The 25,379-nt window shown below is 39.7% G+C and overlaps 2 protein-coding genes across 7 annotated transcripts; both read right to left on the minus strand.

Moving 5' to 3' along the window:
* Nucleotides 1-301: 301 nt before the first annotated feature.
* Nucleotides 302-6,752, minus strand: ndufv3 (NADH:ubiquinone oxidoreductase subunit V3). Of its 5 annotated transcripts, none has more exons than XM_088082836.1 (5): nt 6,061-6,287; nt 5,914-5,960; nt 4,751-4,862; nt 2,897-4,267; nt 302-610 (listed from the first exon to the last, which is right to left on the minus strand). In XM_088082836.1, the coding sequence occupies exons 1-5, from the start codon at nt 6,212-6,214 to the stop codon at nt 453-455; spliced, it is 1,842 nt and encodes a 613-aa protein (XP_087938962.1). In that variant the 5' UTR covers nt 6,215-6,287; the 3' UTR covers nt 302-452. The 5 variants fall into 5 exon arrangements, with proteins under 5 accessions (XP_087938962.1, XP_087938963.1, XP_087938964.1 ...); XM_088082837.1 differs by having other exon boundaries at nt 2,897-4,264; nt 6,061-6,286; XM_088082838.1 differs by having other exon boundaries at nt 5,914-5,988; nt 6,061-6,285.
* Nucleotides 6,753-9,542: 2,790 nt separating this feature from the next.
* On the minus strand, nt 9,543-25,379 carry LOC121948886 (uncharacterized). 2 transcript variants are annotated; one of them, XM_042494416.2, is made up of 7 exons: nt 25,224-25,379; nt 24,934-25,000; nt 21,811-21,916; nt 17,829-18,920; nt 16,412-16,475; nt 12,560-12,684; nt 9,543-9,849 (listed from the first exon to the last, which is right to left on the minus strand). In XM_042494416.2, the coding sequence occupies exons 2-7, from the start codon at nt 24,976-24,978 to the stop codon at nt 9,818-9,820; spliced, it is 1,464 nt and encodes a 487-aa protein (XP_042350350.2). In that variant the 5' UTR covers nt 24,979-25,000; nt 25,224-25,379; the 3' UTR covers nt 9,543-9,817. The 2 variants fall into 2 exon arrangements, with proteins under 2 accessions (XP_042350350.2, XP_042350351.2); XM_042494417.2 differs by having other exon boundaries at nt 24,934-24,995; nt 25,224-25,319.

The following is a 25,379-nucleotide window of genomic DNA, read 5'->3' on the forward strand; positions in this document are numbered from 1 at the left end:
ATATTCTCTCATCATATACACACTAATACAAAAACAGCACTGCAGATGCCGATTGTTTACTGCTAAAAGAACGCATATAGCTCGGATAATTAGGACATTATGTGCAAGCAGGCAGGCTGAGGGAGTGAAAATTGTAATAATTAAAATAGAAACAGATAAACCACATGCACACTCAGCTCTATTCAAATGACCCCCTAAGGCAGAAAAACAGCATAAAAGAAGCGTTTGATCTTTGCCTATTCCTTTTTTATGTCTATTCCTTTATATGAGACAAAACAGAATCACACCAGGCAAAAAAGACTTCATTTCTCACTTGTGTACTTTAATAATATAACATTTTAACAGCAGAATGTCATGCGGATCATACAGGTAAGGGGATGATCATCACAGAAGGGGAACACCATCACCATCATCTTGAAGCAGTAGAAAGGTTTGCAGGCAGGCCTGCTCCTCTAGTGTCTGAGGGAGGACGGCTGCGGGAGACGAAACTTGGCCATTTCTACATCCAGGTCTGCAAATGTGTAGGGGTTGTAGCCGTGGTGCTGTAAGTTTTTATAAGTGCTGTTGTCAAAAGGCTCTTCAGGCTCTGGAGGTGCCACTGCTGCAGCCTCTGCAAGAGGAGGGGAAGAAACAAAAAGGCATGTGAGAGAGCTGAATCTGGTACAAAGGCATGTGTACAAATAATCCTACTGTTCATGCATTCACACTGAAATAGCACAAGGTTAGCCAAATGAGATACTGGCTCTGATCCTGTGTCTTTCTCACTGTTTTGGACTCAGGCAACAAAAGCTGTAATTAACCCTTTGCATCATGAGCAAATTGGTTTGATTCATTAAAAAAAAAAAAAAAACAAAAAAAACACATACAGGAAGGAAGTAAAGAGCAACTTAACAAGATGTGGCCCAAATATTTGCCAAAAAAAAAAGTGAAAAAAGTTACAAAAAATTACCTGAAGATATGTTTGAAAAGACCTAAAGACAAACAAGGAAGTATATATAGATAGATGCATTTTATATATTTTATTATTATAACATAATTTTCAAATTATTATTATTATTATCCTCCCTCTTTTAAAAAAAATTTTTTAGGTTGTTTACTTGTCACCTTTTACTTATTTCTTGCAACGTGTGGGACATCTCTTACAAAGTTGGTCATTCCTTTTTTTTCCATGTTTGAAACCAATTTGCTCAGGTTTCAACGATTCAAACAGTTTGTGAAGGTGACAGAAAACAGCACAAGAAAACTGATATTTCTCCAGGTTTCATAGGGTTAAGACTTGATCAAGGCATGTCTGATAAGCTCTCAAATGAGAACAAAAATGTGGCTTGCTTTGTAAATATTTTAAAAGATTTTTGAAGGGAGAGCACATTTACATCTTCACACGTGCTGACAAAGGTGGTTTATGGTGGGGCATTTCCTATGATGGTAGGCCACATGACCCCCTACAGTGTGGAGACACACTGGTGTGAAAAGCCTCAAGGATCATGTTTGTGAAGGGAAAGAATGTGAAAGTCAGCGTGCTTAGTGGCAGTGCAGACAGCCTGCACAAGGGGAAATAACGCTACTGGCAGAGGCACACATGAAATTTTTAAAAGGGCAAAAAGTCAAAATCAGTGTGCTGGAAACTAGGCTTTGATGCTTCTGGTTAATAAGTGCATAATGTTCTTTCATTTACATTTACATCTAAATCTGTCTGGAAACCCCGTGAGCAAGATGCGACAGCAAGGTTATTAACAACAGGAAGAAAAATCCTATACATCCACAATCACAAAGAAATACATTTAAGACATTTGCATTTCATCATTAATTGACACCATGCTAATTCCAAAAGCTTTTGGGTGAAGAACAGATTTAAGAAGTTTAAATAAAGAAGGAAATGAAAAAGTGGTGAAACTAATGACCAAGGTGAGGGTGTTGTGTCATGGAGCAGAATTACACAGTTGGTCATGTAAAAAGTGTAAAAAAGGGTTGTAGTTCCAGCAATGTTTCAATGGTAAACTGCAAATCACTTGGATATACAGTCCTCATATCACGACTATGATCCAATGATTTCTCAAAAATATAGGCAACTGTGTCATCCTGCTTCCTGAAACCCTTCGGCTGACTCCACTCCCAGCTTGTCCTCGTCCAGCTGCTGTCAGGGACACGTCTTCTCTGTAAATCAGTTTGTGCACTCTAACATTACTGTTAGCAATAACATTACCCGGCACAATGCATAGAAACAATGGCATTATTAGCTGTAACCTTAACATTAACTTAGAAAACCTGGAAGCCATATTTCATACAAACAGAGACATTATAAATGACAAGAAAGAATATATCAAAAAGAGTCAAACATTAGAGGAATATTCTGAAGTGAATGGATTGGATTTGGCAACCGTGGAGAAGCTGAGTGAGGGGGTCTTTAAAATAAAGAGGGTGAGAAAACAGAAACATGAGCAGAATTAGTGTCTGTGTATGCAACACGCAACAGCTCCTGCATCGACAGCAATGACATAGTTGTGTGAATGGGTCAAAGACACGTGTGACTAAACATGAATAAGCAGAAGGCAAGCAAAGGAAATGGTCCAGAAAAAGGAAAATGCAGAAAGTGCAGAGAAAAAGAGATGCACCAATAAGCCCTACAAGCATGGTTTAAGTACTTCACCCCATGCAAAGAAGCAAACTGAAAACCAAGGCAGTGATGGGAGGTTAGATGTCACAGTGATGGAACAGACGCAAAACAACAGGCTGTTTCAAAGAATCTGGTGATGATATTTTAAAAGCTGTTAACAACTACTAAATGTGCGGGAGATAAAACCTGGTAAACATTTTAACAGTACACAGAATTCTCAAAGATCCACAGAGAGGAAAGGGAGAGGGAGAATTTGGAGATATAGGGTGGTGTGATGTGTACCCTCAGATGGTTCAACTGGGGCCTCCGCCTGCAGCTCCTCTCCTGCAGCTTCAGCTACCACTGGAGCAGGGTCCACCAGCTCCTCGCTGCTCTCCACAGGGGCAGAGACTTCAGCTGCGGCCTCGGCAGCCACTTCAGCGGAGAGAGCTTCAGCCTCTACAGGCTCTGCAGCCGCTTCAGAGGGGAGAGCTTCAGCCTCTACAGGCTCTGCAGCCGCTTCAGCGGGGAGAGCTTCAGCTTCTGCAGGCTCCACAACAGCTTCAGCTACCACTGGAGCAGTGTCCACCAGCTCCTCTGTGCTTTCCATTGGTGCAGAAACTTCAGCTGCAGTCTCAGCAGCCGCTTCAGCTTCTACAGGCTCGGCAGCAGCCTCAGTGGGAGCAGCTTCAACCTCTGGCTCTGTAGCAGCTTGTTCAGGCTCTGCAGCAGTTTCTACTGGGACAGCTTCAGCAGTGGCAGGGTCTGTGCTTTCTACAGGAGTGTCAGACTGAGCTTGTTCTGGAGTAGCAGCTTCGGTCACAGCTTCAGCTGCAGGTTCTACCTGGGCACTGGGGATGGCAGGAGGTGCAGCGTCTTCTATTACTTCTGGAGCGAGTTCCACTGCAGCTTCAGCTGAAATTTCTGGGCTGGTCACACTGGCTTTGCTGACAGCGCAGATCTCAGGAGCGGGGTCTACTAACTCCTCAGAGGTAACACTTGGTGCCTCCAAGGTGGCTGCTGCCGCTGCTGCTGGAGTAGCCATGTGTATGGCCTCAGCAGGAGAGGCAGCAGGAGAGGCAGCAAGAGCTTCAGATTCTGGCAGAACCTCCTTTTTAACTTCATTAGTGTCTTCCTTCACCTCTGATGTGACCTCCTGGACTTCTTCTTTCACAGAGGATTCTGACACCTCTGTCGAGGTCTTGGACTCATCCTCAGAGTCTGAGTCCGAGTCTGAGTCTGAGTCGCTGGACGATGAGGAGGATGATCCGTCAGCTGCCTGATCACTTGAGGAGGCTGCAGCAGGTGGAACCGCATTGTCTGTGGCAGAGGCTGCAACTGGAGGGTCTTCTAGTGCTGAGGTTTCAGCCAGGGGCTCAGCAGCTGGGGGAGCTACGTCAACTGCAGGTGGAGCTGTGTCGATGATAACCTGTGCAACACCTGGCTCAGCAGCTGGGGCCTTGGCTACCTCTGGCTTGGCTGCAGCTGCCTCGCTGGCAGCAGTGACGGCTACTGCAGCTGCGAGTGTTTCTGCGGGGGCAGTGGGGCTGGCCACCGGCTCAGCTCCACATGGAGGCTGTGTTGAGAAAACTGCAGGCTCTGAAACTTTAACTGGGAAGATAATTGCTGTCTTGTAGGCTAGTAAAGCTGCTCTCTCATCTGGAACCTCTGCTGCTGAGGAGAACAGTAAATGGGACAAGAGTGGTTAAATAATGTCAAAGTTCCCAAAAACTTCATCTTGCACCCATTTTTGCTTTCCTGGAATTTTTCAAACAGAAAAATAGAATTCCCACAACACATTAATCATTTATCAAAACACATAAACTTACTGTTTACCTTAATAATGTACAGTATTTGTATTCACAAACAGCAACACAAATTAATTTTAACAGTGTATTATTCTGGATGGAATCAGTGACTGGAAGAGAAAATTTTAGACTTTATGGCATTTCCTGCACGGTAAAAAAAAGTCTGTTGCATGTTGAGTTTTAAATCAGCAGAACTAAACCATTAACCATATAAATATATATATAGTGTCTGACGCTGCAGAAAAAAAAGAGAAAATTAAAAAACATTAATATACAGAAGCAATCAGCCAGAAAACTTTAAACCCTACATTTCAAACTTTACAAAGTGAACAGAGTAAAACAGCCTTACTCTTGCTCGCAGGCTTTGTCTTTTTGGCTGGCTTTGGGGGCTCTTCAGCCTGCGTGCAGAATGAAGCAGCTGAGCGACTCCTCAGGAGGCCCCAGCTGCCCGACTGGAGACACTGCACAAGAGGGGTGGGATTCAGATTTATTAAGTGGAGGTGTGCCATATCATATGATTCACCGTATTACAGGTACAACTAATATGATAACCAATTCATTTTCTGATAATGGCAATAATCCAATATGTTGACATAATGTCATCATACCATAAAGCACTGCAACAACAAGCAAAGCTGAGTGTATTTGTTACAGGTTTATGCTTTGAAACCTGAGCATATTGGTATGACTTCTTTCTAAAACATAGGTAGAAGGTATGAAAGAAGAAATTACATGAAAATTAAGAAAAAATAATTGACCTGAAAATTTGTAAAATGAAAAAAGGAAGAGAAAGAAAGAAAGAAACAAACAAACAAACAAGAAAATAAAGAAAGAAAAATAAAGAAATAAAGAAACAAAAGCATAGGTAGGTATATATCAACAGTAGCTGTCATCAGTGTCATTGATCCAAATAAACACATATGGTAATGTATAAACTGATTCCCCTCCAGTCACTGTCAGTGTGCTAGACATAGTATGAGCTGAGAGCCACATCTAGAGTCTGTGCTTCATGAGTGAACAGTGTGCAGCGAAGCCTGGTTAGCTGCACCTGAAGGTTGAGCCCTTACAGTCTGGAATGCTTTTGGAAAAGGACCCAACTTTCCCTAGCTATTTAAAAATATTATCTTTAAATCAAAGTCAGCTTTGTTATCAATTCTGCCAAGTATGTTATACATACAGGAACTGAAAATATGTTCTCTTCCTGCCCACAGTGCAAAGAAGTATACGAGAGAAAATAGAGCATGATTTTTTAAAAAAAAAAATACACAGAATTAAATTACAGAGCATTAGAAATTAAAAAATATAAGACTTGATGTATATCCCTACATATGCGATATATATATATATTTACACGTGTGCAATGTGGTGGGTGCAAAAGGCAAGTTTTCATTGTACAAGCTTATACATTATTTACAGCACAGCAGGAGAAATGGAGTTTGTAGTACAGTAGTTTGAAATGAAATTTCAAGGAACAAAATTACGAAGTAGCATTATTCTTAAATTATTTCTTACAATTTGCTGGACGTTTCTTACGAAGCTTCTCATTGCCTTTTTTGTTTCTGAAAGACATCGCACCAAATATAGAGGCTGAAATACTCGTGAAAGGCGTCTGAGTGCAGCACAAGAAAAGTGATGCGGCTCCGGGTTTCAAAGGGTTACCTTTGCTCTTATACGATTTCTGCACACTGCACAGTCCCGCAAATGATAATACACAAATATAGTGGGATACAAATTCAATAATCATTTCAAATAATGAATATACATTCGTTACATAAAGATAATTAAAAGCCTCCGGTTCTGGTCGCGCGCTCATGTGCGGTTGAAGGTTTGTTTTAGTGAAGTTAGCTCGCAGCTCACTCCGTGGTCAAGTGCGGAAGTGCTCTCTTCCAACCGGAAGGTTTGGCTTTATGAATTAAATTGGAAAGTGTTATGTTGGAAATCTGAATAAGATAGTTGTGGTTATTGGTAGTAGCTCAGAGCTTAGTCGGGTGACGCTCAGGTAAAAAAAAAAACAAAAAAAAAAACTAGCTCCCATCTGCCCTTTTTCCCCGCTGGCGGAATCCAGAGGAACCGTCCCGGGGTCAGTACGAAGGTGACACCCGCACGGAGCTAACTTTCCCCTCCACTGCCTCAGATAAACTGCACGCGGATCATTGTCTGTGTGTTTTATCCCAACAGACCACACGTCGGAGGTTTAGGAGGTAATTTAACAGTTTTTACCTTCAGGGAACCAAGTCGCCCTAACCGCAGCAAGGAGGTCGCCATTTCGTGTTTCCAGTATTATGCTCCGGCCGGAAACTGCGAGGGAGCCACAACGGTTCCAAAAAGATACTGTGAGCAAAACCGAAAATGTCTCTGTCAGTTCTATCTAACATTAATTTGATTTTCTACTTTAATTTTAGTTTTTTAATCTTGTAGCTGTTATTTTTTTAACCACCATCAGCTCTAATCATGAATATCAAATATTCATTCATATTAATTTTAAGAAATATTAATCCTATAAAAGCCATGTATTTGTCATGACGCCAACATGTTTTGGGGATGAAAAAAATACATAGAGATATATATTCAATATTTTTTTTATTACCATAGCCTGGGATATGTCAATGATTAACAGCAACATTGTCAAAGTGACAAATTCCAACATAAAAGCCAAGACTGACACCCAGAAATAATACAATGCATGTTTTTATGCTTTGACGTCTGTGGGATCAAAACTTGCAGTTTGAAAGTGTTTCAGTTATGTATTTTTTGCACTTAATTTAGTTTCCACAGTGTATTTTAGACTTATTGTAGGAGCTGAGCAGGAAATTCCAAGATTAAACCAAAATACACAATCTTGCCAAAGTGTATTCCATGTGCATGAACACAACCAAAATTCTATAAAAACGGAGGAATGAAAAATGTGGACAATGCACCAAACAATCCCTAAGGGTTTCATAAGATGTCATCGTAAACACTTAGTCAAACGATAAATAATATTTCAGGGGTCTCTGCAATAAACAATTACAAATTGCTTTTTTAAAAAAATTTTAACAAATCTTTATTCAGAAACAACTTGTGGCCATTACATCATGTTCATTCATAAACAGAACAATTTGCAGACTAAACCTAGAACTCTTATAAAAAATAAATCAAAATAAATTAATTAACAATAAAATAAAATGAAAAAAATACATACAAAAGAGTCTGAGGTCTATTCGGAAAATAATATATGAGTGTTTTGTGAATATGTAAGGCTTGCTTGGTTTTTAAACATTTGAGTGCTTCCTTAAACGTATTCACAAAGACTAGGAAAGGTGGTCTGGCATTAATAAATACGTACCTGTGCATAAATTGTTTAGATGATAATAAAGCTACTGTACATCGAATACCTGTTTTTATCCACCATTAGAGCACCAAATTTAATATCATTTTATTCAAATTTGGGAGCTTAAGGGTCTTTTCTAAAATCCAATTTTGAAACAATTCCCAAATTACATAATTACATGCAAAAAATAAAGGTACGAAGGTTTCAGTCTCAGAGTCAAAAAACACAGCTGTCAAATCTTTGTCTTAGAAACTCATTGCACAGGTAAATATCATTTATCATCTTAAAATGACTTTCTTTTGCTTTTGGTGAAAAAGGGAGAGTGAGGTATCTGGTCTGATTCTAATTGTAATTTCTTTTGGATAATCTTTTTTTTTTAAACAAGTTTTTATTTCTTTTTAATGCAAATTGCAGGTATAAATCAACCAATGCTGTCAGTTTCACAACACATAAATATCAGGACAATGAAAGACAGCTTAAATAAACAATAACAACAACAAGCAGGACATAATAATAAATGAAATACATATCTGACATTCACTTAACAAATAAAATAAAGAAATAAATGTATGCACCATGTGATACAGCACTACTATTATGATAAAGACATTAACAGATACAGAGAAGTAACAAAAAAATATACCTGCACCTTTTTAATGTTCTTTAACCCTAACTTGCCCCCTCCCCATTGGTCTTTGTCTAATTTCCATTCTACATGTAAAAAGTGTCTCACACGTGCATTATTGAGTTTTTATGTAGTGTCCTTAAAGTTCATCTAGACTAAGTGAAGGCGACTGTGGTGATAACCTAACGCCTCGTAAGGTACCATCTTAAATATATACTGTATATACACAGTATTTTACCAAACGGCATCGTAATGCGTACTATAAAGGCTTACATCCACTAGATGGCAAACTTCATCCACTTAAATTCCCGACGATGAGCACAAGAAATGTAAAGCTGTAGGAGATCCACGTTAAGGGTTTACTTTACTCGAGGCTACACAGTGCAATATTAAAATACAACAGGATTGATATTAGCTACTTAAATTACAGTAGTATTTAACTGTAGGGAAAGTTTAACGTTAGTGAATTACCAATCGGGCCAACTAAGCAGAAACAGGCCTTCAGAGCTACACTTAGATTCATTTACTACAAAACAATAGTCAATCCGTCCTTTAACAGAGAACAATATGTTACTTTTACACTTTAACATATATAAACCCACACAAACACTTCTGTGAGCTACAGTTTATAAAGCATTATGTCTCATTGTACCACGACAGAGGTTTAGCTCAGTGGGTACAATTCATCTGATTTTTTTTTTTTTTTTTTTAAATAAATCCTACCCCCCACCCACAGTCACCGTCTTACCTTCAGTAGTTTCAGTGGCAACTAAAACGCTCAGGCTATCTAATCAGCTAATCACAGTTTATCATGTAGGCATGTGGACATGGTGAAGACGAGTTCATTTCAAACCCGCCACCAGAGAGAGGGGAAACGGTGATTTAACCCTTTGAAACCTGAGTAAAATGCTTTGATTTCATTCAAAAACGTGGAAAGAGGGCAATGAGCTACTTAACAAGATTTTTTTCTGTAACCCTATTTTAAATACACAATTGTAATACTTACATAAATATAATTTTCTTGATATTTTCCCTTATTCGACAATCAACACCCCAAACTCCCCCAAAACAACCCTCTAAGAAACCTCAGAAGAGCAGCTGAGGAGGGATCCCTCTTTCACAACGGACAGACGTGCAATAGATGTCGTAAATAACAATTAAATTACAATAATGACAAAAAAGAAAGGCAGAATGCAGACAACAATATGACCTGGAATATCCTTTATTCACATTCAGCTCAGCCATGGATCAACCTACATAAAAGCTTATTTCACAGCTCCAAGTTCACTGTCTGCCAAAGTGTAAATCTAATGCTTTAGCATCCACTCCCAGAAAATATCTAGCTACTGAAACAGCTTTATTCTCACATACAAAGCTAGAGGCAATGGTTTGTAACTTTTGACATAATAAGCAGACTGTCAACACAAAGATGTACAGGAAAAAGGCGATGTTAGAAAAGTTCAATTACAAAGTGCTGATGTTCACTTCTGGGAAACTTCATCAAACTTGGGCTCTGAAAAACACAAAGCAGAGATATTATCTCACTGTACATTTGATTATGCACTGACATATACATTTTCAGGCATCTTATGCCACTTCTGCTAACCTTAATGTCACACAATATTTCACTTTAACATTTTCTGGAATCTCATCAAAGTTTCTAGATAGTAAGACCTCACACAGTTGATTAACAGTAAAACACCACCAGAAGATTAAAATAAAAAATGGGTTTTCCCCTTGGGAGCATGAAGTCCTGGCAGTCTACCGTTTAGATAATATTTCTTGTGTACCAGAGGGAACTTTGGCCTGATGGCGTTACAAGACAGTTCAGGCCATCATTGAAAACAAATCCATCTCTATATGCACAATAAATGACAGAAGCTATAAGCTATCCTAACACAATTATCAGACAAATAAAGACATAGACCAAGCTGGCCATCAGGCTGTGAGACAGTCCTGCTGTTGCATGTCATACTGCATGGCTAGACGCCACTTGCACAGGGCAAGTAACCTGCCAACTCAGGCTAGTATTTCTGGTTCCCCAGAGGCAACTTGCGACTGGCTTGAGTGCCGTAACAAAAGCAGTTTAGTCTTTGTTTTCTTTATTTGCAATTATCAAATAACAGAAGTTCTACCCCCCCATACAGCAGTATGGGGGCTACAACAATTTGACTTTGGACAGAAAGATTTCTGACTCACTTGCCTGACTGGGTAAATGGAACCAAACATTAAAGAGGCCCTATTATGCTCATCTTTGGGATCATATTTGTATTTTGGGGGTGTACTAGGATAGGTTTACATGCTTAAATGTTAAAAAAAAAAACAAAAAAAAAAAAACCACACATCATGTGTCTCATTCTGCCCTCTGCTGCAGCACCTCTATCTGAAACCGTCTGTCTCAGCATGTCCTGCCACCCGGAACCCCAGTCTGCTCCGATTGGTCAGCTGACTCTCTCAATGCACATTCTGTTCCATTTGTTACACTGTGATATAACTAAGTTACAGAAGTAAACCATGAAACTTAAACAGCCTGTTTCAGGCAGCTTAGGAGCAGAGAGAGACTTTATTACTTAGGAGATGCTGATTATGCTGATCAAAAAACGGGTGAGGTTTCATAGTCTGCAACACACTGCTTGAGGTTTATGTTTTTCAAAACAACTTGGCACATCGGGGCCTCAGGACACTTGGATTACTTTGGACAAACAGTATGGAGACATTTTGTGGTTTTATGGTTTTATTATGTTTTTTTTTTTAACGTTTGAATTCTGGTCACTATTTGCATCTATTGTTTGGGAGATGAGTGCAGCTCCTTTTCCCATGTGAAACTCCAGCAGTGTGTTGTAAACTATAAAACCTCACCCAACTTTATTCAACATGAGGGTGAGTAGGTAATGACTGAACTTTCATTTTTGAGTGAATTTTCCCTTTAATGTTGCACTGTGTGAGATGAGTCTATTTCAATGACGGTTGTCATTTGTGTCACACTGTGTGGTATGTTGGATTGTGTGATAAATGTGAGATGAATCCTAGCACAATGATGTGAATAGAAAAAAGTACGTGTGAACAGAGGCACATCCTCAGCATGTGGTTTCTATCTGTGTTACTCTCATGTTTCACAATGTAGCTACAGAATTAACAAACCATGGCCCTAGTGCTCACAAATGGCAAAAGGCAGCGCCAAGCATGTTGTTTTTTGTTTCAGAGCCCATGTTATTAAGCGTGTCAGCTGCAGCACATCTAGAGAAACAGTGGCCCGCCTTTTTTTTTAACGCAACATGCACATCTGTCAGCAGAAATAGGCCGTGAATACGGTGTTATGATGATTATATTGACTCCATACCATATTTTACTGCAGTTTAAAAGTCTCTCTCTGTCACAGAGATGAGGAAATACAAAGACGGCTGTTTTACTCCAACTTCCCTGCTTCCCTTAAAAACAAAATCCCTCAGACAGCATCTCTGTGGACAGAATCCTATCAGTTGCTAATACAAGTCATTTTATTTTGAAACATTCACAGGACCATGTTGTTGGCAATGCAGAAGCTTGTATAACTTCATAAATGAGTGGAATTTGTGCTTATAAATGTGGAAATACAGTACTAATATCTGCGGACCGTGACATAGCAGCGACGTTTCAACAACGTTGCATGTGTGAACACCACAGGCATGAAACACGCAGCAGTTCACTGAGGCTGACGCATCGTGTCTCCTCACACATGCTGTGTGAAACGGGCCTTTTACTGTAAGATGTTTTGTTGGACTGCTAGATTTGAGGTTTGTTACTGTAACTAAGGGTAACTGTTTTGTTACTCCACCTAAAAGAAGACTTGAATTGCTGTTGGATTGCTAAATGTAGATTGCACTACATTCCTTTTACTTGAGTAGAACAAGCTCTTGCATTAATTTTATTTTGGAGAGACTTTATATCAGACTGTAAAAAAGACTATCAGTTACGACTTGGCTATTTTTTGTTGGGGAATAATGCCCTGCAGTATATACTCTGTCATGATTGAGAAAAATGATAAAATATTGAACATTTTACAATGTTATTTTTGGTAAATTTGTTGTTATATTTACAGAGCAATAAAAAAATAAGTTAGTTAATCAATAAAAAAAATAATCGTTAGGTGCGGCCCTATACTGTACACAACAATCCGAGTACTGCTGTTAACAGCATAGCTAAAAGTTGGTAGAGTTGGCCAACTGTCGATGAACTTGACTCACCTGTGAATTTGAACTCTGGGAAAGATGTGAGATCTCCACCACCATAGAGTCTCTGAAGCTTTGCTACCTCCTCGGCCAAAGCTTTTTCGTACTCTGAACCTGCATCAACTAGCCCCCCAGAGGCCCTGCAGGTGGAAGACAAAGATAATTGACATGCATCAGCAAAGCCTCATTTCATTTTCTCCCACACGGAATGCATTTTAAGGGCATGACAATTTCCGATGAATCATCAGTACTGGGGATGATACAAAATATTTTTGCGCGGTTACATACACGTGGACAAAATTGTTGGTACCCTTCGGTTAATGAAAAGAAAAATTTACAACTGTCACAGAAATAACTTGAATCTGGCAAAAGTAATAATAAATAAAAATTCTATGAAATTTAACCAATGAATGTCAGACATTCCTTTTCAACCATGCTGCTTGGAGATGGTCTTATACCTTTAACATGCTTGTCTATAATTTTCTTTCTAATCGCCTGAGACAACTCTTTCCTTTGCTTCCTCTGGTCCATGTTGAGTGTGGTACACACCATGTAACCAAACAGCACAGTGACTACCTGTAGCCCTATATATAGGCCCACTGACTGATTACAAGATTGTGGACACCTGTGATGCTTATTAGTGGACACACCTTGGATTAACGTGTCCCTTTGGTCACATTATTTTCAGTCTTTTCTAGGGGTACCATCATTTTTGTCCAGGCCTGTTTCATGAGTTTATTTTTTTTAATAATTCTGTTGAAGCATGGTTGAAAAGCAATGTCTGACATTCATTGGTTAAATTTCATTTGATTTATTATTACTTTTGCCAGATTCAATATATTTCTGTGACCATTGTGAGTTTTTCTTTCATTAACCGAAGGGTACTAACAATTTTGTCCACGTGTGTATGTTGGTGTAAAAGGTTAATTCTGCTACTCCTCGTTTTACTGCACAAGACATATTGCCCACTGCTTACCTTCAAATCTCCACTGGTTACCTAGCCTTGGTCGCTTGACACTGAGCACAAGCTGGGTTGTGTTGAAGCTAGCTAGCAGTGCTGCTTATCAGCAATTACCACTAATAACAGCCATCTTAACGCAGCAGCACTGATGCGGAAACACTCTACTCACTATACTGTTGGCTCTGTTAGCATGACTACTGGTGCTAGCATAGCTAACAATAGAGTGGTGAAGGGATGACGTATTTTTGTAGGCCAAGGAAGTAAGCATCGCACTTGTTCCCTCAAAAACCTTATGGGATTTTTAAAATGGGATTTTCGGTTATCACCAAAAATAAGCTCTCTGACAAACGAGTTTATGAGACTTGCACATTTTGTTAAGCATGATAATCTTCACAGATGAACACCACTTGTGTGGTTTGAAGCGTAAATGACACGCCAGAAGCAAAAAGCTATTGTTAGGCTATACACCAACTACAACGTGTTTGCGCCACTTAAACGTCACTACTACAAACACTGTAAAAAACACAATCAAAAAATATCACAGATAAATCTACAAGTTTGAGTGCAACTGTGTAAAGCTGTTAAGGCAGACAAGTGGGTTTACTGAGTTTCTATGTCCGGTGTGATGACGTTTAATGTCCCCGACAAACACTGTAGTCCCATTTAGTCGCTTGTTAGCAACCGCCTTTTTTAAGACGAGTAAAACCTCAAAAAGTTCAAAAATCCGATTTAAGCGGACTGTTGCAGAAAGCAATGTTTAAATATCTTTAGCCTGTAACTTCACTACTCTATAGCAAAGGAGTTCTGCAGCTCAAAACAAAACTGCTTTCTCACAAGGGTAACCTGGGAAGAGTACAGGGTGTGGCCACCATGTTTCCACTGCAACGTCATCCTGCCACCAGGAAGGCATTACACCAGTGGTCATCATGAATGAGCAGCACAGCTAGCTAACTTAGCTCCCTTCCAACAGGACTGGTGCACAGTGACGAGCAGACAAGGCTAACCTTAGCTTAACAGTGGAGACTGTAGGGTGGGCAGTGGGCACTATGTTTCCACATGTAGATGCAGCTACCAGGCTGTCTGACAGCAAGGTCAGCTGAAAATAAAGATAGGGCAAGACATGCGCAACACAAAACATTAAAATGTCCTCAACTCTAAATAGGGTTATGTGATAAAACGATAATGATATTAATCCCCAAAAACCTTTTCCTCGATTGAAATGTGAGACATAATCGATGGAATGCTGACAGAACGCATTCGAGACATGTTTTGACAGACATGTATTAGCAGTTAGGATATATCGTGTGTTTTGTTTAACATTGCTTTTCTTGTTGAATTAATGTTTCATACTTGCTGTCTGCTTAATGTTGTACAAAAGTGAGCATATCGCCAACTACTGTGTCAAGAGCTCAGAAATCCTTCACTCCTTACTTTCAATATGGTAATTTTGGTTATAATTATTAATTTAATTATTGACCAGAGTTCCAAATTGATCATTTAGTGTATTGTACAAGACTGTTTTTATTGATCGGCTATCATTTTCCCTTTCTGGAAATGGTGCCCCATGTGGTGATTTAATGTAAATTAAGTCACATTATTAACATAATTACTAATTATTTTAATTCATTTATTCATTATCCACAACCGCTTGTCCTCACAAGGGTCGCGGGGGGGCTGGAGCCACACAGTCAGACCTAAGGGCTATTTAGAGTCACCAATCAACCTGACCTGCATGTCTTGGAATGTGGGAGGAAGCCAGAGACCCCAGAAAGAACCCACGCAGGCACAGGGAGAACATGCAAACTCCACACAGAAGGGTCCCCGCCCATGGAACGAACCCCGTTCCAACCCGGTATTGAACAAGGGACCCCATTGCTGTGAGGCACCAGTGCTAATTATTTTTAATAATCATTAATTATTTCTGATAGCATTACTTTAACAATTGGTGACCCTTACGTGAGACCTAACCACAAGGGTTGCCCCGTGTTAAAGCAAAAATCCCTACACTGGCTGGCTAGCAACAGCACAAGACTGAGAGCTGAAAGTTGACTTGGGGAAGCAACTGAAGTTCCCAAAAACTGTTGCCACAACACCCCTAAGGCCAGGCATGATTCTGTTTTCAGAAGCCTCCAAGTAAGTCACACTCTTGGAACTCATCATTCCCTGGGAGGACCGCATTACTGAGGCAAACAAGAGAAAGAGGGAAAAGTATGCTCAGCTGGTTGAAGATTGCCAAAGCAACAGTTGGCAAGCAATGTGTGATGTCATTGAAGTGGGATGCAAAGGGTTCGCAGGTCAGTCCCTCTGCAGGGCCGACAACATACTGGGCATCACAAGGGCCAGTATCTGAAAGGTCATCAAGTTGACCACAGAGGCAGAAGAAGCTGCTTTATGGTGACTGGCTCAGGACAGGAGAGCATTGGTGGGATGGGGCTACCTGGACACAAGTTGGGGCTTGATCAACAGTGGGTGAGTGACCTTGGCAAGGGTGTGTGATCATTGAGACCCAAAAACACCCAATGACCCCAGATTACAAACACTGATCATGCACCTAGGTGCATCAAAAGATGATGCATGTTACAAATTTCTGTAGTATGTAGTATATCTCAGCAGTTTCCACTGGTTTGATACAATTAGTTGAACCGAAAATCTGACAGTTGTAACCCATTCCTTTAATCAGTTCAAATACAGAACATACAAGATTAACAACTTTCGTCTGAATCACCTGTGTGGGACAAACATTAACTGAACTTCAATTGCACATTTTAGAAACCATTTAGTTGCTGTCTAGCGGAACCCCTGCTTGTCCTAAACCTGAACTGAACCTGTTTTAAACCCAGTTAAGCCAATGGCAGAGTCAGAGCCCTGAGAAGCTGAAACCCGTTTTTTGGGGTGGTGAGACTTACTTGCTTTTTGTGGAGTACTCGCGTATGGAGTCCAAGAAGAGCTTCTGAATTGGGTCCATTTGAGCTGAGAGTCACAGGGAGAAAAAAATTGAATGAATTTCTCCTCAGAAAAGTATTCATAAACCAGGATCATGCTTTGGGATATCATCTGTCCATTTGGCTTGGCTTAAACAAATAAAAAACAACCAATCCAGTTTTAACCATAACCCTCATGCACATAACACCACCTGGGAGTAGTGGACAGAGTAGCCATCTACAGAGGTCAGATAGGAAAGAATGTGTGAAAGGTCAGCTCAGTAGACAGGTTAAAAGGTTGCTGTGATAGGTCATGCTAGGCGATAAATAGACCTGCTGCAAAGTATAGGTTGCCGACAGTCTATTCAAACATACATTTAACAGTGTCCAAAGAACCAATTGAAAATTTTTAACTCTGACTCCACACACAGCAACCAGGGTGCAATCTCACCAAGTGCTTTTACCATGACAGAAAGTTTCCATTTACACATTATCCATTAACAAAACAGGACCACACATGTAGGGACTGATTACATATTACTTTTGCCATATGAACCACTAATAAGTGTGAGAAGTGTAAGGGACGGAGGAGGAAAAAAGAGGTTTGGCATAAGGAAAAAAAAGGTGACAGCTGCAACCTACTCCTTCACCAGTGGAAACAGTACCTTTAACATTATCTTTGAACAGCTCTATAAAACCACAACACAAAACTGGGAGATGATAAGTGCTGAGAGTTATATTTCTACCATGTTGGGACATCTTAGGAAAGAAAACTGGGGAAAAACCAAGGCTCTTAAAGCAAAGAAAAAAATGTTATTTTGGTTAGAAAAAAAGCAGTGAATAAAAAGGTGGGAAGAACAGAACAATGACTAATGCAGGAAGGTGGAAAAAATCTAAAAAAAGAAATGAGTGCACTAAGCAGACAGACATTAGTACGTGAAAAACAACAACTTTGGGGGAAATAAATTAATAAAAAAAGGTGTTCAGAAATCAACCATGCCAAAACAAATGCTGTGCAGTTAAGACGTGCATCATATGCAAGATGGCTGGAGCAGCATACACACATTAGACAATGAGTTGAACTAGAGCTACATGAAAGACAATGACCCAGCAGGGGCAGGGCTGTAACATGGCTTGGTGGATGTGTCATGAAGAAGGGAAGGTATTGTTTGAGGGGCTAAAATCAGTCAAGTAACATAACTGACTATTAGGAACAACCTGTGCAAATGTGTAACAAAAAAGTGTGTTTGTGATGTCAGGTATCTTTACAGTTTATCCTTACACTTATCACAAACGAATACTGTATATTCATAAATAGTGATAAAAATGACTGCTGGTAGACTGCAGGGTCCACAGAGGAAAAGAGAAGGATTGTGGGGGAGGGGGAGGTTGTAGTGTGTACCCTCATAAGGTTCAACTGGCTCAGCTGGGGCGTCCGCCTGCAGCACCTCTCCTGCAGCTTCAGCTACGACTGGAGCAGGGTCCACCAGCTCCTCGGTACTCTCTATAGGGGCAGAAACTTCAGCTGCTGCTTCAGCAGGGGCAGCTTCAGCAGCTTCGACAGGGGCAGCTTCAGCAGCTGCAGGCTCTGGGGCATCCTCAACCAAGGGCTCTGCAGCAGCTTCTACAGGGGCAGCTTCCACAGCTACAGGCTCTGGAGCAGCTTCAGCCAAGGGCTCTGCAGCAACTTCTACAGGGGCTTCAGCAGGAGTGACTTCAGGGGCAGCTTCCACAGCTGGTGCAGCTTCTGCAGCAGGGGCTGCTTCCACAGGAACTTCAGGAGCAGGGGCATCAGGGGCTGCCTCCATAGGAACTTCAGCAGCAGGGGCTTCAGGGGCTGCTTCGGCAAGGGGTTCTGCTGGAGCAGCTTCAGTGGCTGGTACCACTTCAATAGCAGGGGCTTCAGCTGCAGCCTCTGGTGCTGCAGCAGTTTCAACAGGAGCTTCAGCTGCCGAAGCAGTAGCTTCAGCTATAGAAGCTGCAGCTTCAACAACAACTTCAGCTACTGGTACAGCTTCGGCAACCACTTCAGCCACAGCTTCAACCACTGGTGCAGCGTCAGCAACTACTTCAGCCACAGCTTCAACCACCGGTGCAGCGTCAGCAACTACTTCAGCAACAGCCTCAACGACAGATTCTGCAACAGCCTCAACAACAGGTGCAGCTTCTACGACGGCTTCAGCAGCGGCCTCAACAACAGGTGCAGCATCTGCAACATCTTCAACCACAGGTGTGGCTTCAATTGTCGGGGTAGGTTCCGTGACTGCTTCAACAGCTGGAGGTGCTTCAACCGCTGGGGCGGCAGCTTCTACCACAGGGGTGGCTGCCACAGCCTCTGGTGCAGCAGCAGTGGGTGTGGTCTCTGCAGCTGATTTGGCTGCAGCTTCTGCTGCTGCAGAGGCTGCTGCTGTAGAAACTCCTTTCTTGGGGAACTCATATGTCTTGTGCTGGACAAGTTTTTCTATATCGAAGTATGTTTTAGCCTGGTCTTTGTCTAGGACAAAGGAGGAGGGCAAGCAGACAAGATGCATTATTTCTTTAACATATTATGTATGATTGAATGTCCACTGTAAACCCACATTTTACACAGAAAATCCAAACTTATACTGGAAGATTGGGTTTTTTTGTACAGGAAAATAAAGAAATGTAAAAAGAAAGTTTTCACAAGCCTGTGGGTTAGCTCAAGGGATACAGCAAATGTATTATAGAAAAGCTTCAAGACCACTCAACAGAGCAGGGTGACAACTGTGGTCTGGACCATAACAGCTTCAGAGATGAATGTTGTATACTATAATCAAAAGGACCTACATGTATTTACATTGGTCAGCTGATGGGACAGTTAGTAAATGAAGCAATTTTCAAAACCTGTGGAAGGAGAGCCAGCAGTGCAAATGGTGAGACCTTGGTGCATCTCAGTTTCTTAAGATATGACAGACAGAGACTGGATTCTATAGTTTAGGTTAGATAGCAAGAAAAGCGAAGTGATCTTGTAGTAACTACACTGTTAAAAGGACTGTTGGTCAATTCCACAGTATACTGTATTTTGCATGTGTATTATTTGCTCCCTTACACCAGTACCAATGAAATATAATCTTTTAGACAACTGAGAAAGTATATAATGTGTTTATTTAATTATTTAAAATTTTCAAGATTGACCTGAAAGAACGATTTTGTTCATCAGTTCAACAGCAATTTTCTCCATCTCATACTACAAGGCAAGCAAAACCACAGACACAAATCTGCCACACAGGCCAAATCCTGGCAAAAGCTGCTGGTTCTAGCAGCAACAGGTTAAATAGGCTTTGACACAACTGTTCTTTGACCTTGCAGCCATGATCAAGCAGCTGCTGCATGTTATGTGTTTTTACCATGACATAAGTCATGAGGGTTGGAATCTGACCCCTGACCTTTCCTGTAACATTCTCTCCAGCAGTGCACCAACCAATATAACAACAAACACAAAAGCTAAAACCCAAATTTACACTGGAAATGTTGATTTCTGTTCCATGGTTTTCTGAATAATATAAGCAACTACCACTTGTTTGGCAACAGGTGCCGCTTTGTGAAGTAAACTTTATCTGGGTCTGACCTTGAAAACTGTTGTGAAATGCAGCCATACAGTCAGATGACAGGAGAGGAAGAACACATCACTGATTTCAAGTGTTGGATTTCTTAGGTCACGAAAGTGATAGGTATTTCCAGTTATTTCCATATGTCAGTACTTGCATTATATTATTATCATCAAGTACTTACTACAATACCTAACGCTAGTATGGGGTCAGAAGTAAAGCCCGGGTGAAAATGCAGGTAAAGTACCCTACCTTTCTGCACTGCATAGACTGTAAAACTGTAGAGATTAAATCAAATCAAATTTAACATTACATAGCTTTGATGGTCAGTATATTTTAACTTAATTCCAAACATCAGACACTCAGCAATATGTGTAGTACATCTGTGTGTTCAGACTGGACTGAGTTATGACTCTGAGAAGAAAGCTGCAAGTTCTGATGCAAACGGAGTCAATCAGCTTCAGAAGCTTAAGCCGAGTTTAAGAAAGTATTAGATTGAGTGATATCAGGCAGGCAGAAAGATACATCAGACCTAAAGTGAAATGAAAACAACAGCAACAAATGTAGACCAGGTAGGATGTAAGCCTGCTTTATGTCTGTATAGCTGTGTTTCCAATCAAAGGCTTTCAGTATAGCACATTTAAAACTAAAAGTGCCACCTATAAACATGTATCTAGACCCTAGATCTGTGGAGTCTTCCCACTGCAGGCAGTACTCTGATATGAAGCTGGAGTTTTGTCCCTTGCTGTATTCCTTGTTTACCGGTGATACAGAGTGAAGTCTGCACCTCATTTATTGTCCACAGAACGGGGCTGCACGCTGACATCTTCAGAACAAAAAAGAGCAGGCTGCAGTTGCAGTCTTATCTATTGGATATTTATAAATAGTGGATTTGTGCATTGACTCCCTGACAGGCAAAAGAAGGGGTTTAGTGAACACAGGAACAAGGCTCAGACATCAGTTTTTTTTTCTGAGTCAGGATTAGATTCTACCTTAAAACTTGCCAGCAGTTGGCCCAGTGAATTACATTATTTTTCTCAGTCTACAGCTGCTGCAAGAGGCTGCAAACAGCATTTCATTTTATAGTTAGAGTTTACTAATGAATGAAAAACTTGTGACAGTATAAACAGTGGTTAAAGCTCAGCCCTGAGCACAGAGCGGTGATTCTCTACTGACCAATCAACAGACTGCAGCGTTTCTAGCTCCACCTTTTAGTGCCACATATATGTGCTAGGTACCCCAGGGAATGGGGTGATCAAAATGGGAACAGTTCCAAAAAGGTACTAAAGGTACCATCAACAATTTTTCTTTATACATCTTTTTGTCTTTGGCTTATACATACTGTACACAGTTTTGGGGATACACGATAATATCGGTGTGTGCAGATGTTGGCTTTAAAATGAAATATTGGAATCATTCAACATGCTGATTTCTGCTAACATCTCAAACTGATTTTTTTATTTTTGACAATGAGAACTTGTTCAGAACATCAACCCTAGACGGAAATATTTTTCTTATTTTGCACAATGAATGAATATTGCATCCATCCAAAATCACTGTATTTTTGTGCTACAGTACTAATTAACAGTAAGATTTGATAATCCTTTATTAGTCCCAAAGAGGGGAAATTTGCAGAAATGCAGATATTCCAAGTCTGTAAGGGTTTGGAAGAGTTCTGTTATGGTAAATAACTCACTTAACTACAGGTTTCACCTACACTGAAGCCTGTCTTCCTTGATGAGATCGATTATATTCAAGAGCTGATAAATGCTCAGCCACATGTTTTGACAGTCACTGGGACTCTCTGAAACCTACCTGAGTTATTCTTTTTCGACGACTTCTTAGAACCCCCGGATTTTGTGCTAAGGGCCACAGCTGCAGGTGCTCTACTCAGAGTACTCCAGCTCTCAGCCTGAAAACACTGACAACACATGCACACACAAAACATTACATTAAGCCATTTACTTACCTTAAAAGGGAGCAGCAATTGAGCTTTGACGAAAATACTAAATCTAAAGACTGATACAGTTACAGTTTATTTGGTGGTAATTGTATTAAATATTCACAGGAGCTAGGGCTTGGTGATATGGAAAAAAGTCTTATCACGATAATGTTTTTTATATCAGTCGATATATATCACAATATACATCAAATACACCAGGGGACTGTTGCTGTCTTACAGAGCAAACAACTATTTAAGCAAAGCTGCACCGGACGTCGAAATGCAACTGTGTAATAAGTCAAACTCAATTCCTGTTTCAAAACAAGCTAATTTTCAGCTACAAAGATGCTAAACCAGATGAATGCTAAATTTACCTTATAAGGTCCTCTCACACAGGTGATGTTTTTAAACATTTGGAGCCTCCAGTAGAATTTAAAAACAAGTTCTCAGGCTTTGAACAGTGTCTGACTGCACAGCATGAGTTTGTTTTGACTGCCCCACTGGTATCAGAGGGGTTTAGGAGGTTAAAAAAAGCCTTAAATCCAGTCTTAACACAAAAGAAACTCTTTCAAGTAACATATCCTATACCCAGTGTGGGGAAAAGTACTGAGAGCTTTTACTAAAGGTAAAAATAGCAATACCACAGTATAGAAATACTCTGATAAAAGTAAGAGTCCTGAATTCAAATCTTTATCTTTTGTACTTGAAGTTAAGTAAACACCAAAATATACTTAAAGTGTCACAGTGCTTCTCATGCAGGATTGGTCAGTTTTAAAAATAATAATTAAAATATAATTGGATTATATTTATTTATGCATTAATGTGTTCATCACAAATGTTGCAGCTGGTGAAGGTGGAGACAGTTTGATTGCTGGGTGGCAGTGGTGTAATGTAACAAAATAAAGATCATTACAGTGAAAGTGATTTATTACAGTGCTCAAGTATTTTGTAGGACTAACTGTACTTCTCTTGAGTCTTTATATTTCTGTCAACTTTCATTTTTCCTCCATTACATTTCCTAAGTAAAATGTATACTTTTACTCCAAAACATTTCCCCTTAGCATCTTAGTTACAACACTACAAAATAGGAAAGGAAGGGAGGAAGAAAGAAGGGAGGAAAGAATAGCGAGAAATAAAGGAATGGGAGGGAAGGAAAACTGGATTTTCTTCTTTAAATCCTTTGAGTTGGGGAAAAAAAACGCTTTTTGTGCAATGTATGCTCCACTTTTAAGATGGTGAAAGTTATGAAGAAATAAACTTCGCAACTCTCAAAATTTTGACTGCTTGCTTTTTTATTCCGAGTATTTACTTGTACTTTTACTTTCAAGACTTAGTAACATATTATAATACTATTATTTTTGCTATAAGTACAGTACAGTACATTCTTTTAAGACTTTCACTCAGTAATTCTTCTGGTAACATATCTGTACTTCCACCACTGCTGAGTGGCTTCATTTGTATCAATACACCATCATTTATGAGTTGATTCATTTTATTTTGAATTAATAATCCCAATCTATGAAGTAACTAAGCTATCAAATAAATGTAGTGGAGTGAAAGTACACTATTTGCCTCCACAATGGAGTGGAGTAGAAGTATAATGTAGAATAACATAGAAATAATCAAAAACAAATGATCAATGACCAAAATCTAACAAACTGATCTTACTTTAAATGATTTTGGAAAACAATTGCCTTGAAAAAGTAAAGAAAATATTACTATAAGTCTCAATTAATGTTTACTATTTCTGAGCAGTAAGTGTAAACTTCTTCCTACTCCTTTTCGGGCATGTCAGTGCTTGTAAATGGACTTTATGGAATATGTTTTTTTCCCTTTATTCTGCCTATCTGTTGGCACTGACTTAACTTTTTAATGTTTATTTTGTTTTCACATGTCATAAATACATTTTCATTCATAAGTATTAAGTTTACTTGATATTTAGCTGTATTTACTTATTTTGTGAAGTTGTTGCAACTTATAAATGACAAGTGGAGTGAGCTTATTCTCTTTTGAGTGTTAGCAACTTCAGTAAATCAAATTAATCTGACTTCACTTAATCATGACAACAATGATTTTGCCAATGATGAAGTTAGCAAATCTGCCACTTTTGTTTTATGAATGTTTTTAATAAAAATACAAACAAAACTGACTAGTTTGCAAAATACAAATATAAAGCACAGTGTACTTGGTAAACTGAAGTTGCTAAAACTTAGAAACAGATTTAATTAAACTTGTCATTTTTTAATCACAACTTCACATACTTAAGTACATATAACTACATTTGAGTAAACTTAATTAGATATAACAAACAAAACATTCAGTGTAATAGTTGCGTTTACTTACATTTTTCAAGGCAATCAGTTTACAAGATTTTTTATTTTTTATTTTTTACATGTTTACAGTGTAAAGTACAAATACCTATACAAAAACTGTAAAGTACAAAAAAGTACAAAAACTGTACTCATGTACAATAATTGAGTAAATGTACTTAGTTACATTCCACCACTGCCAATACGGTTTAAATGCAAGGACAGTTTTCAGTGAATGGTATACTGGTGAGTGCTCTCTAACCTTGTCCTGCCCAGTTTCACATGTCAACTCTCATTGCTCGCAAAAAGTCAAATTCCTGAGCGAGGATGTTCAGCTGCTACCAGGCCTGACCGTGTGTCTGCCTGCGGCACCGAGCCGTATTTTGAGCTAACCGACAGTCAGATACAACTGCCTCCAGTTTGTGCTTCAAGTTTTAGAATTCACAAGTTCATTAGTTAGTGTTTTCATACTGCAGGAACACGAGTTTAAAGCCATTAGGCATGAAGCGGTGTACAGGTTATCTTTGGGAATTGTCGCTCTGGCTAAGCTTAATGTAACCACGAAGACGACACAGACAAACTAATAAGAAACTCAGTCCAAAATTAATAATTTACTGACCGACTTATTTCAATAGTAACACAAAAATAGGCCATACATTGATGCTATTAACGCTAAACATGTATTACCTTGAGACAGCCCAGTCGTCCTATCCTCAGCAAGGAAGCCGCCATCTTTCCGTACAGCCTGCCTGTGCTAACGAAAAACATCACAACCAAACATCAAGACAATAAGAACGACATCAAAATATCTGCAACATGAAGTTGATTACACTGCATTAGCGTCGTGCAAGCAAACACAGCTGCTATTAAAACAACAGCAAAGCTACAACAAACTTCTCAATTTTGTCTAAACGAAACAAAAAGCAGCATGTAGTAAACGTAACTGTCAGCGAGCAAAGGTTGGTGTTGGCTGTTACCTTTTGATAACTGATAGTGTAGGTTATGAGATTCTCGTGTGGCGGTCAGAGCTCCTGCAGCAGCTCACAGCAGCATGGACATGCAGTTCTCTATCACCTTTTATGTAAGGCATGGACGTGACAGTGAACGCCCCCTTCCTGACAAAAGCCCTGCAA

The sequence above is a fragment of the Plectropomus leopardus genome, chromosome 10 (assembly GCF_026936395.1).
Source record: "Plectropomus leopardus strain MGB_pleo_1.0 chromosome 10, ASM2693639v1, whole genome shotgun sequence".
Classification (NCBI taxonomy): Eukaryota; Metazoa; Chordata; class Actinopteri; order Perciformes; family Serranidae; genus Plectropomus; species Plectropomus leopardus.